The sequence below is a fragment of the Brachyhypopomus gauderio genome, chromosome 11, assembly GCF_052324685.1.
Source record: "Brachyhypopomus gauderio isolate BG-103 chromosome 11, BGAUD_0.2, whole genome shotgun sequence".
In the NCBI taxonomy this organism is placed as follows: Eukaryota; Metazoa; Chordata; class Actinopteri; order Gymnotiformes; family Hypopomidae; genus Brachyhypopomus; species Brachyhypopomus gauderio.
The window spans coordinates 20,972,720-20,988,006 of NC_135221.1; the positions used below are offsets into that span (position 1 = coordinate 20,972,720).

The 15,287-nt window shown below is 43.7% G+C and overlaps 1 protein-coding gene and 1 long non-coding RNA gene across 13 annotated transcripts in view; both read left to right on the forward strand.

The window, feature by feature from the left end:
* Positions 1–15,287, forward strand: part of arhgef9b (Cdc42 guanine nucleotide exchange factor (GEF) 9b) — a 32,749-nt gene that overhangs the window by 3,643 nt on the left and 13,819 nt on the right. For 9 of the 12 annotated variants that reach the window (XR_013134130.1, XM_077022664.1, XM_077022666.1 and 6 more), the window contains exons 3-8: positions 155–457; positions 1,352–1,493; positions 1,800–1,900; positions 12,899–13,078; positions 13,376–13,465; positions 14,347–14,547. Coding sequence is in view for 11 of the 12 variants with exons in the window: in XM_077022664.1 (XP_076878779.1) it covers positions 155–457; positions 1,352–1,493; positions 1,800–1,900; positions 12,899–13,078; positions 13,376–13,465; positions 14,347–14,547 (1,017 nt within the window). In the remaining variant the exon portion in view is untranslated. The remainder of the gene's footprint in view (positions 1–154; positions 458–1,351; positions 1,494–1,799; positions 1,901–12,898; positions 13,079–13,375; positions 13,466–14,346; positions 14,548–15,287) is intronic. The other 3 variants (XM_077022667.1, XM_077022671.1, XM_077022675.1) reach the window with 2 other exon arrangements.
* On the forward strand, positions 8,008–13,038 carry LOC143527572 (uncharacterized). Its single transcript, XR_013134176.1, has 3 exons — positions 8,008–8,078; positions 8,968–10,716; positions 12,899–13,038. It is a non-coding gene; the product is annotated as an uncharacterized LOC143527572 (long non-coding RNA).

The window sequence follows — 15,287 nt, forward strand, 5'->3', positions numbered from 1 at the left end:
CCTTATGGCAGTGATCCAGTGTAATCTACCTTATGGCAGCTCTAGCCCTCCTCCCCAGTTCCAGTACTCTAAAAGCAGGCTGTGTGGAAGCAACTGTACCTCACATTCAGGTCACTCACTTTGTCTCTCCCACATAACCACGTGGCTGAAATAGGCCTCGGCAGGAGGCTGTCGCTCGGGCGAAGGAAGTCTGGGATGCTTCAGAACCTCTAGACCAATCAGGGTGCTCCCTCCAAAACGAGCCCGGCCTGCGTCCGTGTGTGTGGGCGGGCCCAGTACGCAGTGTCCCACCATAAAGGAGGAGGTTCTGTCCTCAGAACAGGATCGCGTCTGCCTGTGGGGATGGCAGGACTCCCCAGGCACGCTGCAACCACTGCTCCCACGAAAGGCTCGTCCTCCCAGGAGACCACGTTCTGTCATAGAGGGACACGCATCCATCCAGCCCCGTCCACAGAGTGTAAGATAGATCTATCCTCGCAGTGTACGAGAGGGGAGGAACTGTTAGCATTTTTATTGGCTATGAGACACAATCATAGTGATGGCAATTGCATTCATCATCTGAATCAGTTATATAAGTACTGTACACACTGGTTTGGTTGACAGACATGTGATTACATGCAAAATAAAGACACATTAACTTGAGGGGCTACATTAATATGAGAGGAGTTTCTTTTTTCCATTAAAGAAACACTCGTCACATATTTACTAATGCTAACAAGATCTCATCCTCTATAGAATACTGCTTTTAATGGTGAGCATGATCAGACTGTCAGTGTAACATAGTGTTAAAAGTGTGAATTATATATTTAGACAGTAATGTGATGTAAACCACATTAACTTAAAAACGTTGGGATGAACGTCCACACAGTGGATGAGCACTGGATTAGGCCACCTGAGCTTCACTTCACCGGCACTCCAGCGAGACCGCTTCCAGAAAACCTGCGATGTGCTCCCGCTGCCTAGCTCCTCTGTATTGTTTGCCATTATGATTCAGTACTGAGAAAAATGGAAGAGCCATGAGGCTGACCTCCGCATTACTAACAGCATGGAAATGAATCACATTGCATTTTCTGATTAGGAAGCCTGTTGGAACGGGGCCCCCGAGTGCTCTCAACAGGCCTCTGCATGCGGGGGTCTCCTTGGAAGGTCGTGTTTCTTTTTCCGATGCTGCTCCCTCTCTCTCGTGTCCTCCCGTCGGCCATGGCACATTTGCCTGCCTTTGACTCATTCCGTGCTTTGATTCATCCACTCCACCACTTCATAATAATTCAAAAGCTTCGATGATTCATCCGGCTGCTCGGGCTCCGTGCGAGTGGCGGGCGGCGTGTAAACTCTGTCGTGTGCGTTTCAGGCTCTTTCTCGTCCTGCCGGCGTGTCGCCCCAGGACCCGCCATTTAAAGTGGTCCTCCAGAGGTGTCGCTCCTTGCCGCTCCCCCAGAATACCATCCTGGGCCTGGAGGTGGTTGGCCTGCCACAGCTTCTAGCCCATCCAGGTACAGTATTGCGCTGGACACGAGCCCGGAACGTGTTTGGACAGCTCCTGAGGTTTTACAGTAGCAGCCTACACAAGCTCCGATTCCAAGTTCAGTCAAAAACACCACAACACGATGACATTCACAGAGGAGGATGTTATACCTCTCATGTAATATGATGATGATGTGTGTAAAATGCAGTTTTTTTATTGCTCCACTCCATACCTGAACAGAGAAACAGTGAAGCCTCCCCATAAATCACACTGTAATGAAAAGATGAAATACTGCTACGTGTGAGTATCACATTAGGGTTCCTACATTCTACAGCAGGGTGTGTTCCACAGTCGGCCACTGTCCGGATGCGGAAAGACAGCACCAGGTCCAGAAGACTTCTCAGGCCTGGTTCTGGACCTTTGCAAGTGAATATGGTAGGTGAACCATATTTTGCTGTGTCGACATACCACTCTCAGTGCCTAGTAAATTTGTGTTACTGATAAAAGTATAAGGAAACGCTGCTGTGAGAGATTTAAGATATATTGTGGAATTGGGTCTAAAAAATCTTAAAATCAACCGATAATAATCCTTTTGTCATAGAAGGATCATTGTAGTGTCTGATTATATTATCCACATTTTGTTACATAGCTGACACTTTCCTCAGTGTAAAGAATTATTAAATGAATGACTATTTGCACGATTAGTCAAAACTCTTTGTAAAAGTTGTATCCCACACTGTATTCCAGGGTAATACATAGGATGAAGCATCACCAACCATAACTATAACTCCAAATCTTCTGCATTTCCTAGTCCAGTTTTAATAACAGGATTATTTAGTCATCTTCAGCTCTCAAGACATTCAGCTCTTAAATTAGAAATTCAATATGTAATTCTAAAGTCCTCTTAAGAAATGAGTCTCCAGCTTCAGAGCTTAATGTCACCCCATAGGACCCCATTATTGCTATATTTGGGAATTAAGAACTGTCCAATCTGCAAGGAGTTACTGCCTGTCTCCTGGTCTATAGGAGTGTGTACTATATGGGTAGATAGAAACACACACTCTCCCAAACTCTTGAATGTTCTCTGGCATCTCTGCAGTCACCTGTCCTTGGAGCAGTTATGAAGCAGGTGATTACCTGCTCATCAGGAGCTGTGTTGCTGTGATCCTCTTTGCTGCTTGTTTTCCGAGGCCTACTGATTCTATCTTTAGAAAGCTTCTTTGTCTGAGAATGAGAGTGAGAGAGAAACAGAGGAACAAGAGTTAAATGGAGAAAATATGTGGGTGTGAGACTGTGTGCGTACATGTGTATGTGTGTGTGACATTGTTTGCGTGCATGTATATGTGTGTGTGTGTGTGTGTGTGTGTGTGTGTGTGTATAAGTTCATGAATTGAATATTCGGGCCAGGCCTAACTTTAAATACAAACACAGAAAGTTGTGAATTTCTGCAAATTGTGAAGGTGTGGATTACAGGTCCTTCAGAACTGCAGACGGGGCTTCAATGGCGTACCCAACTTAGTGCTGCTGTGAAGAAATGGTCAAAGCAGTGTTGTTTCTGTCCTCCTCTTTTTGTTGTGGTTATAGGCCCAGGTCTTTCACAGTCGCACTACATGACGTATTGAGCCTGACATAGAAGTACTGCGGTGTTAATTAAAGTATCAATAAGCCTGGTGCTAGTGCTAATCAGCCCCTAATGCTAAGTTTGTAGCCTCCAGATCATCTTTGTCTCCGTGTAAAAATATGATGCCTTGCGATCATGGAGTAGAATTCCATTTCTCTCAGAAAGTAAATTGAGACCAAATAACGAAGTTTGCTTCGGCGCTAATTACATTACGTAACAACTTACATTACCGGATGAGTCATGGAGAGTGAGTGGGGTGGTGGAGAGTGGAGCATCTCGCGGGGAGTTGGCGTCTCTCCTCCTGTGTGCCGCTGAAATCGTGCTTGGCCCAGATGTTGAGCTCCCCACCTTAAACCCCAGAGCCCCTCCACACTTCTCACATTTAAATGGATTCCCCAACCCAGTAGGAATGGAGTCATGAAAGAGGATGATGCCTCTCAGGCCTGCAGGCCTTATTCTGCCATGTGGATTTGACAAGCATATTGTATTGCGCTCATTTTCACCGTGCGATCCGCCCGCCTTTATTCAGCCTGCTAAAATGCAATCTATTCAGTTCAGCTCATTCTGTATGTACCTTGATATGTTAATGAAGCCCACGTGGTTGTTTATCCAAAAATATCCTCTGTATTCCCCCTTCAGGAACATTAATATGTATATTTTTCCTCAGCACTAGTCCATATTTTTTAGAACGGCGTGTATGCTAGCATCGCTCAGGATTCAGAAGCTCCAGAAGTTCATAGTGAGCTATTAGAGTGGCAGGGTAATTCTGATGCATGCGAGAGACTGATTGAACGTAGAGCTGACTTAATGGAAATGAACATTAACGAGGTTAACTGAGGTTGGGACGCTGATTTACAGCAACTGTGGTGATGATGGGTGCATCACCTATTAGCATAATCTTCAAATGATCTTGCATGAGCATTATAAAATGATAAACGCAAGTCTGAGTACCTTTATTCGAGCTGTTTTTGTGCTCTAATGCCATTTTGTACCGTGTTCTGATATAACTCTAGCTGTTGAATTCTGAGCAAGTCATAGCCCAGTCAGAACTGTTTAACAGGAATAATGAGAATTACAGTAATCGAATCATAAAGCAGTAAAAGTGTGTCGTTACAAGATGAAAATGACATGATTTCTGCCTCACTTTCCCAATATATTTCCTTTCTCTCACAATATTGCATTGTTTAGCCGTTCATTTTTAGACCTCATAGAAACAATTGCAAAAACCATGAAGCATTTCCACCCTGGTTCTGAGATTTACGTGGTAACGTGTTCACGTGGTTGTGCGGCTCCGCCACGGGGGCTCAGATCGCAGCTTGGTTCGGCGTCACATATCGCCACCAAGCTGTCAGCCTCCATCCTTGAACTTCATGCTCTGTGATCCAGCAGCCACCCAAATGAACAGGAGCGTTAATGAGCTGCTGGCCACGGTTTAATCGCCATGCGTCACACGCAGACAATGTGGAGAGGGCGATATAACGCGGAAAGGAACACTTGTTTAAGCGGTTCAGATAAACAGCATCGCTCATGAAAACGTTCTCGTACAGTATATAGAGAAGATAGATCTTCTCTTTTGTGGATGGAAAGCATTACCTCGAGAGCCTGAATGAATTCTCTGCTCACCCTTTACGTGCTACATGGAGAATAGCATCTGGATGTAGGATAGCTAATGTGTAATTTCCAGTAGTGTACTGGTTTGGAAACTACACACTACATTGTTATTATTGGTGAACATTACTTGGAAGTGTTAGACTTCTATATGTGAGATCTGAATACGAGTTGTTTACTGCGGTGACCGTTTTAAGTGTGTTTGGAGGACAACCATTCAACATACAGTCTACAAGTAAGAAGTGCATATCAGCATAACTTCGCAGAGTTTTGATTCAATCGCAGGAGACAGTATCATAGATTTAAAACAAACTATGAGAATAAAATGGGATTTTAAGAGTTGGTTTCAACACACTGACAATCAAAGGATGGTTATATATAGGCCTATCATTCATAGTCAGCAGAGTTAGAAAAGCTTTCATTTTTTAACTGTCTCAAAGCTTAACAGCTTTAGCCAAACTGTAACAACTTTTCTGTCTATGGCACAGAGCAGATCGTGGTAACCCAATTTTGTTGAGGCATGACCGGCATGTTTTATTCATGTCCTAGAGATAACGAGTTGTTAAAAGAGGCCATTTCTCCTTTTTAGATGCTGTGCTCCTCACTGCATCCTCTGTTTCTGGAACTGCACATTATAAACAATATTATGTGTCTTGAAGTTTGTACAGAGAAGCTTGACAGGTGGTTTCTTCTCTAGGCTAGGGGAGTTTTGTATTGTAAGCATTGTAATATGTGTTTACAGATTTACAGTAGTCATATATTCCTTATCCACTGGCACTGCCTTTGCTCTAATGCTTTTCTGGTTATGCAACTGACGAGCATGTACTTGGGGACGACAAGAGAGGGTGTCATTGTGTCCCTGCGCTCTGTGGTGTCTGCCGCTTGGGCTAGATGGCACTGCGTGGTATGAGAATTCCTTTAATTCCTGCTGTGCTTCCTGTCAGACGGGGTAGCATTTGGCCACGGCAGCCTCTGGAAGCCTGCTGGAGGTGTGAGGCAGTACCTCGGCTAGTGAGTAACGTAGTACTACTAGCTTAGTGCTACTTATTGCGGGAGAAGTCGCTTTTTCTGCCCAAATAATCTCCCTTGAGAAGGATGTATTGAGTAAATGACAATGCTTGCTGACAGTTGGCTCCCTAGCAAAGTAGTACCTCAGTTTACTGAAAATCTCATATTCAGGTGGAAATGTGCCATCGATTGTCATTATTTATTACTTTTTTTTGCAAAGAGTCATATTTTGTGTCACTAGAGTCACTACTAATTTTGCTGGTGCTTCATTTTCTGTTAGACATGGAAAACCCATTTACAGGTGATGTACTGTATACACTGTGTATGCAATGTGCTGAGTTGATATGACATAGCTATGGCTTGTTAAAAAGGTAGGGGATTTACTTTGGACTTTTGCTTCCAATAAAGACCTTCTGTAGGCTATGGGACCTTCAGTGCCGGACAGTAGGCTGCATGAAGAATGATTAATAAAACCTTTGAGATGAAAGGTTCTTTTCTCATTTATCTTCTATGCCAAGCACGAATTCTAGCAGCCTAATCTGATTCCAACAGTGTTATCATGTAAAGGTTTTCATATAATGATATTCAATAATAACTTAATCAGATTGCTGAAAATTGGTCATTATGTATAGTTCTTGGGTCAGTGTAGGTAATCCGTTCTTTTTTCTTTAAGAAGTGGCCACATTCTGTCAACTGGAGTGTGCAACATTATCTGAATGCCCTTTTGTAGTTTGCAGGATACGCATTACCCTGCGTCTTTGGGCTAACCGCGCCTTAAATAAAACGCTGTGAGCAAACGCGTATTACCTGCCCCGCCCAAATGGCAAATACTCTTCATGGAAAACATTCAATGTGAATTGAAACCAGTGATGTCAGCACACTGAAAGTGCAGGGCTGCCTAGTGTAAATCTGCACGACCAGCCCCACACCGAATGACCTTTTGTGTCTCGGACCAAAAAAAAAATTAATATTCAGATACTGAACGAATACACAGCTGATACCACAACAATGGTGACAGTGCGCTGTGCAGGAAGAGCCCGGCGTAGTATTTATAGGCCCTCTCAGCCCTCCGCCGAGACCTCGTAACAGGAAGCAGGAAGTGAACGAAGGGACAGGGGGCTGAAGAAAAGAAACAGTCTCTGCAGAGGGGAAATGGGTGGGCAGGCTGCTCCCTCCCATTAGCAAATTGTGCGCTACAAATAGAGGCCTTTGCTAGTGGGGAACAAAATCTGTGCAATCATCTCATGCGAGAGACCGCAAGAGTAATTACGAGATGCTGAACTGTGCTTTGAGGCAGGGCAATAAACACACAGCTTGACTGGCCTTTTTCTGGAATTTGGCAAGGGTTTGATACCGAAGAGGTGAACGCTGATACCCAGATATTAAAAGGCTGAATGAGATTTTTATTTAAGTTACGTTAGTATTTCCAAATGGACGTTTTTATTCTTTATATTGTTATCTGAGACCCCTCCAGTGTCTCTAAGTACATACCAGACACAAATAATTTTTTTGTTAAAGCTTACAAATGTTATCTCAGTCATCTTGTGGCTTATTTATGGTAATTTAAATGACCTGCAAGCTTTCTGCATCTGGTTTTATTAAATATTCTCGATAAACATCAAGAAATGACAATGACAAACATCTGTATGTATGTAACCAACAGAGCTTTGTTAGACTAGAGTGTTTAGCTGAGATCCAAGAATCTAAATTCAAGTGATAAGCCTATGCCAATAGCAGATCTTTTAAAAGTGTCAAAACGATATCACATACTTAGGAATCTTGAATAACAAATGGGTGTATAAGCCCTGCTTTCTGTCTTGTTTTCCCTAATAGATATAGTGTGCAGGGAGAGAAATGGCTTCGCTTTTCTCCATGGAAAAATCTTTAAACCTGAGTCAAAAATTACAAATCAGTATACAGACGTTGTAATCGCCGCAATAAACCGGCATTAGCCATGACATTTTGAGTTGTCCCCTTTCACTTTATTTTGATGCTTCAGCCATTTCCAGTCTCTACCCCCTCTGCCCCCTGTGATGGGTGGGGGGGTGGGGGGGGTGGGGGGGGGGGCATAGGGGGTGTGTTTTATTCACAGTTCCCGGTCCACACTCACAGCATCCATGGAATAAAAGCAGAATCCGCTGACACTGTGAAAGGCAGTTACTGTTACATCTGGACTGCACTGACGTCTTCATTCCCCCCCTAGATATCGATGACACTCCTGCAAACGACTGTGTATTCAAGACATGTATTTGCATCTGTTGGTCTTTGTAAATGTAGAATTTCAGATGTGACCTTTGTTGTCTAAATGTCAGGAGGAAATGGAGGCAGCCACCGGGGAGCACAGTCCTCGTGCATCATGGACACCAGGAGAAACAGGTTGTGTGTGGAAACTTCAATAATCTGCAGGAGCTCTTGAAGGATACAGGCCTATATAAAAAAATCTCGTTAGATTATGTTACAGAACAAGCAAGATGTAGCGGTTGTAGGAAACAACAGTTAATATAAATTAGGCCTAAATTAAAACTATTTCTTCTGACTGCTGATCCATTCCTGTGTGGTTCTGCACATCCCATACATATACATTTACTTCTATTTATTTAAAACAACGCTTTTTAAATTCTTGATACACCTATTTTGTGCAGCAGCCTCACATAACATTGTAGGCTGTAAGGAGACACTGGAAATACTATACTTGGTATAATAAATTATGGAAATAAAGTTCCAGTGTCAGGGCGTGTTACTCAAATGAATCTCCTCACTCCTCTTTACGTCTAGTGACACCGAAGAAAACGTTTCATTAATGTCATGCATAGTACTAAGTTGTAAGCTATTAAAAGGAGCATCCTCACTCAGCATCCTGATGGGCGTGTTGAATATAGCGGCTGTCTCGCCTCTCGCCACCGCACGTGAAGCTGTTATTCAGCTGCTGGACGTTTATTAACATGCAGGGAGAAGCGCTTTGTGCGTCTCTCATACACCGGAGCGCGGATACACACACGCGTCGCATCTTTGGGAGACGGTCCTGTAATTGATGCGCACCCGCTGGTCTTCGCACAGCCGAGGTAAAAAGGGCAGTAAACACCGGCTGGTCAGGACTCGAGGACTAATAAACTGTTCCGACAGACGATGATGATGGTGAGGACGATTGTTCTGTTTGAATGCTTTTTATCTTAAGACGTAAGAAGACAAATCTATATGGAGAGTGTCTCTTATTTAGAGTGATGTCTGTATGGACAGGGACGCAGGTGCCAGGTTGACTACACAGAGCATCCTTGCCGGTTCATTCGCTTGAATATTGCAGCCTCCTGCATTGCACCATGACCTTGGACGTACAAACGGTGGTGGTGTGCACAGTGATCGCGATATTGGTGCTTGTGAACGTTATACTAATGTTCTTCTTCAGTTCCCGTTAATGGGTTTTCCGGGTCACCGTGTGCCCGGCCGCACCGTGATCCACTCGGTTATTACAGCGAGGGAGCGATTGAGTTGGGGACACCCATCGTTTCAACATGGCAAGACAGAGATGAATGACGTCCGTACATTATTATACACGTCCCCAGTCCTCTTGGCTTCCAGAAATGTCTGTTTACAAAGCGCATATTTTGGCAGTCGCTTAGTTACAGCTGCACTGTCTCAGGGTCCAGTTATTTCCGAGTTATTCGCTATTCTCCGTGAGTGATCCATTGTGCGTCCAGCTATCGTCTATGTTGTTGGTCTGCCAGAATCATTTATGCTATATGATTCAAATATTCGGAATTATGATATGGGGAATTGGGTCCTTTAGTGGGATTCTTGTCGACATCTGCAACCGAGTTCATTTGCATCTTTTGAAGCCTAAGGTTTTTGCTGTTATGTAAAAATTAGGCCAGGGCTGAAATGGAGGAGACTCGTGTTCCGTTAAAGCACATGTTATAGAGCACACAATAATCAAAAGTTCATTTTTTGGCAAACCTATGCTGGAGGTTCATTTCAAGATTAGTGTTTCAGTGTTAAAAAATATTTTAGATCCATACTCTGAATGCACACACACACACACACCGTAAGCATCACAAAACAAAACATCTGCATTAGGAGATTTCACATTATTCTGGATTTTCAATATTTGGCACAATGTGCAGAAATGTGTAAATGATACACACAACCAAGCGTTTGATATCCACATGACTATCATGATGGGTGATGTGAAATGCCTTTTCTACCCTATGCTGTTCTTGGTATTGCTATGGATCAGAAGAACAGGGTTTAAGATCATCTTGAATGATCTGATGAGGAGAATAGGTGAGGAATGTGAATCCTAGTGAAGTATTCAATGGTGATGTCACATGCACAAGAGTGTGGCACCACAATTCTTCACTCTTTAGAACATGTGTCACTTCCCAGTTCTAAATTCAATTTTCACCCCAGCAGCTGTGAAAATCCCTAAAATATTACTAGTGCTGAATAGATGGAACAAATAGGACTGCACAACTGATGGGCACCTGATGTTGTGATGCTCTGTTGTGATGCTCTGTTGTGATGCTCTGTTGTGATGCTCTGCTACATGCAACCCAGTGCAGGTCAGAGACACATTACCTGTGGCATCAATTCAAGGAGCTAGGAGACATCCTTTTGATATTCTGTTTGATCCCCAGTGAGGGGGTTTGTGTGTGTGTGTGTGTGTGTGTGTGTGTGTGTGTGTGAGAGAGAGAGAGAGAGAGAGAGAGAGAGAGAGAGAGTCAGTTGTGTATTTTCATGCTGGATAGAAGCATAGCAGCTTTGATTGGCCCTGATCCCCAGGACGAAAACGTGTTACATAATGTCAGACGTAGACGTTCCAGCTATAGAACGCTGTGGGGATACCGTGTTGTCGCGTACCTGCAGAACCGAATGATGGTCTGCACAGTCCTGCTTTCTTCTCCTGGAAGACTCACCAATGAGTCACATATCATTTTGTTTTCATGCATCGCAAATGTCTGATCCGGCTAGATCGATGCATACTCTCTCCCAACATGTGCATGTAGCTGCCTCGAACATGGTAAGACTGTCATTTTAAATCTGCTTCTTAAATCTGGATGTTGTGTCTGACATCATTTGCATAAAAACCTTAACGAAGTCTATTATGCATTAAGCTCTGCTAATGTACTAGGAAAAGGGAGATGACCGAAAGGTATTTGCCAGCTGTAGTTGATTACACGGTAGTACAGAAATGTGCTTTGTGTAAAACCTCATGTAATAAGTGGATTCTGTGTTGCCTTCTTAAACCATTAATGAACCAGTTGTGTGTTTCTGTGATCTTGCCTCTCCTTCATTTTCCCATCATATTCAAATCATGGTTATACATTCATCTCTGAAATGGTTTATAGCTGATGTTTTTAGAAAGCTCGCCTGTGAAACTGTTCACATGCAGGGGACGTCTCAGAAAGCACGAGGCAAGGCAGAGTGATCCATTATGTAACAGTCACTTATTCAGTTGTGTTTAAAGAAACCCCTGAGATCCCATAAGGAGAGGCAGCAATCTGAATCATAATGATACTGAGAACCTCGTGTTTTTACCTGATGTTGTATCCAGAGATGAGATAGATGCATTATGGTTGTTGCATGACTAATGTGAGAACCTCAATAAGCAATATAGAGCAACTTCTGAATTTGGATTAAGTAACAGACAGAGCAGATAGTGTTCCTTGGGGGGAATATTCACATGCTTTAATTGCATACCATAAAAAACCAATTATTGAAATATTGTTCTTAGTTTTTGTGGGCTTATTCCAGAACCAGTAGTCCATTTTCATCCTCACTGGTATTGAAATCTTGGTTGAACAGTATATGATGGTTCACAGGGAGTGGACAAGATGTTCGCTGCTGGATTTTGTTTGGCAATAGTCTGGAAACCTTAGAGCAATGCTGAAGTTCCTGACCCTGTAGCTGAAGTTCCTGACCCTGTAACTGAAGTTCCTGACCCTGTAACTGAAGTTCCTGACCCTGTGGCTGCACCCAGCAGCTGCTGGCGTTACCCCTCTTGGCCTCCTTACCCTCCCATGACACGATCTATCACGAATCCCTGGCTGTTCTCCTCACATGAGCTGGGTAGTTCCACCCTCTAGCACGGGAGGAGAAACCTGACCATATCAACGTGCCACCCAGCCCTTGGGAGAATGGACGTGCCGGTTCAAGCCTTGCTTTTAAGCTGTTGAGGCTTTTCTATTTTATTTAATTATTTAATTTCGCATTTGACTCCCGTGTCTTGAATGGGCATGTTTTGCTCACTGTTTAAGACGTTAAGACTCAGCCAGCATTGTGGGTCTGGAACATCAAACCTGCCTCCTGAAAACACCATGGCTGTTTGAGCCAGTCTCAAGGTGAATGAGAAGGTCTTTGGTTGGATGAAGTGGAGCGAGGTGAGGTGGCGAGTGTCAGATCGTGTTCAGTCTTAACAAGAATGGCCTTTACCCCACCGTCTACCTCTGAAGAATACGACTAGCCATGCTGCACGTATAAATAAGTAAAAACAGCAGCCGTCATAATTATAGTAAGAACATGCTGCAGGTAGATCCATTTAGTCTCTTGTGTTCTTTTGCCTTTCTGTCATGTGTAATTTAAATTTAAAATCAGCAATGTGAGAACAGGATAGTTCATTTCACCCAGTGCCAAAACTAGTACCTGTCCTGGCTGTAGCAGTTCAGTAGTGTTTCAGGAGATAAAGTTGAGAATGTCTAAAATAAGGCTTTGTTTGATGCATCCTAGATTTTTGGACCAGGGCGTACTGACCTTGGGTCTCTTTGGCACTGCTGAAGTAGCTGTCATTTCCGTCCATAGTTAATAATTCTAACTGATGCTTATAGATTTGTTTCTTCCGTGTTTGATTCACTTGCATGTTTGCAAGTTGCAATGTAAAGGTTTAAATATTAAGTCTGTATAGACTGGCCTACATTTTATTCTGCAGTGCCAAGGCAACATTCACTCTGTATAGAAAGCACAAAGGTACAAATTTTTTAACTGAAATCTGAATTTATGGTTAACTTTTTCATTATTATGTGACTAGCAATATTGGACGCCAGGGGTGCTGTTTATAATTGCACACAGGATATCATGCTACACTGTCAGCGCTAGCTTTAACTCATGCTTAACCACCTTGCATTCTGGGTATTTTACTAGCATTCTCCCTAAATCTTGGTCTCAGTCTAGATAAACTAATCAACCTTTGATTTGCCCCTCTTCAGCTGATCAGCGGAGGTTCAATCGTCAGTGCTGAGGCCGTGTGGGATCATGTGACCATGGCCGAGCGTGAGCTGGCGTTTAAGGCAGGGGATGTCATCAAGGTCCTGGATGCTTCCAACAAGGACTGGTGGTGGGGCCAGATCGATGACGAGGAGGGTTGGTTCCCAGCCAGCTTTGTGAGAGTAAGTCTAGCTTTTGTTCACATGTTTGATCAATGCGTCCTTCTGATATGATATTGCTTCTCTGTGCCATCAATTTTCCACACCGATCATTTTCATAGCTCCGTCCCTCTTCGATGGTAAGGTGAGGTTACGCTGTGACCCCGAATGGAGTTAGAACATCTTAGCCATGCTTCGAAAGGTGATAACTAGAGGCGTAGCTGGTGAAAGAGCCCCCAACCAATTTCCATCTCACTCAGCCATATCCATACCCATAAGGCTATGTTGAACCAAAATGTATTTTTGTCATTCTTTTCCAAGGTCGACCCCCACCCTCTTCAACCCCAAACAAAACAGGTTTTCTATATCAACCCTATAGCAACACCAAGGTTCCAAAATACAACAGCAAAGGTGCGTTTCTTGGCTCATCCAATCCCATCAAGTGCCGTCGAGTTTGTCCAACGCAGCCGCCTCACGCGCATCAAAGCACGTCAGGCTGAGGTCATGTGCACTTCATGTTTGAGCTCGTAGCTTATACTCCAAATGGAAACATTCTGTGTACCTGATCATTCTGTAACGCACCTACGTACCATTATGATAACACAGACTCTTCTTTTGTACCACAGGCTTCATGTCAGTGCTTGGTAGCATTTTTATAGCAGGCTGCTTCACATTTTATCTGATACCACCTCTCTCTTTGCTCTTTTGTACCACGAGCCAACATCCCATTTTTGTGTTTTTTGTTCTTATAATGTCACTTGGCAAATGCTAAGCTTCATAATTCAGTGGATGCCTCTGATTTAAGATGCTCTTTGTTGTTGAGCTGTGAGTTAATTTGCTAGCTGGGGGTGTAATTTCCCAGCGCCGGGGCCCTGCTACACCAGTGATACAAGCGGGGGGTTTTTTCAGGCACCCAGACGTCCATGAAAACCAACACTGTGTTGATTTGATATTGAAGAGCTAAAAGAGAAGAACAGCAGCAATGAAAAAGTTTTATTTTCTTCAGAAAAGTAAAGTACTGTAAAGTTTTACTGTAAAGTAAACCAAACATTGTAGACTTTCTAGTTATCTCCATTGTAAGTAAATGTTAAACCATAATCATGTATGTTAAGCAAGTGTGTTTCCACAAAACAAAGAGGCCATATGCCTCATCTGAGGAACGATGAAGTCTTGGTTCAACCTGTTCTGTTCCCAGTCTCAAGCAAAAAAAGGAAGACTCATGTACCTGGCCCTATATTTTTATTCATGAGCATAATGTAAGTCTACTGTACCTCCTCTCCTTTGTCCCGTAGCTTTGGGTGAACCAGGAAGATCGAGGCACAGAGCCAGCCGAGGGCACCAGTGAGATCCAGAACGGTCACCTGGAGCCAGGAGGTGATTGCCTCTGCCTGGGCCAGCCTCTCCAGAACAGGGACCAGATGAGGGCCAATGTCATCAACGAGATCATGAGCACTGAACGTCACTACATCAAACATCTGAAGGACATATGCGAGGTACAGCGGGCAACTCCAGCAATCTCATATGCTCTACACGACTGTGAGTGACAGCTGCTGTTGTTCCTGTCAGGGTTCCTGTTGTGACTGGGACGCTTGTGTTTTGTAATAAGCGGTTCTGAGAGAATGGTCCAAAAACTTTGCTGTGCTGCTTTTATTTTTGGCAGAGCGCTCAATCTCAAGCACATGTAAGGATTAGTGAATTCCTTCACTCATCTTCACTGAAGATTGTCCGATGGAATCCCACAGACTTCAGCTGTGCTCCTGAGATCTCTCGTGTTTTGTTCTTACTCTCCAGAGTTTCATCTTTATTTAACATAGAAGAAATCCCAATTAGTGAAATCCGGTGCTTCTTCAAATATGTGTAGACACCGGTCCTGCACTGAATAGCCCAGCCATGAGCTCTGGAGGAGCTTCAAACCAAACCTTTGTCTGTCCGCCTCTGCAAACCTGATGTCCCGTCAGCACATTACATTGATGTGATCTGTGCAGGAAGAAATACCCACAGTCCTGACTCTTGTGACTTATTTTTGACCCCAGGTTCTGTGCGTGCCTTCTTAGCTGCCCAGGGTGGCTGACAAGCTAGCAGGCTAGTCAAATGTGCTTTTGCCTAGTCTCTCAGTCAGATCACAGACTTACACAAAACCCTCTTGGCTCTGACTCATCCAAATGATTCTGATTCATTGGAGGAAGTCAGCCTGGTCCTCTTGGTAGCTGAGGGATTTCTTCCCCTCCTCATT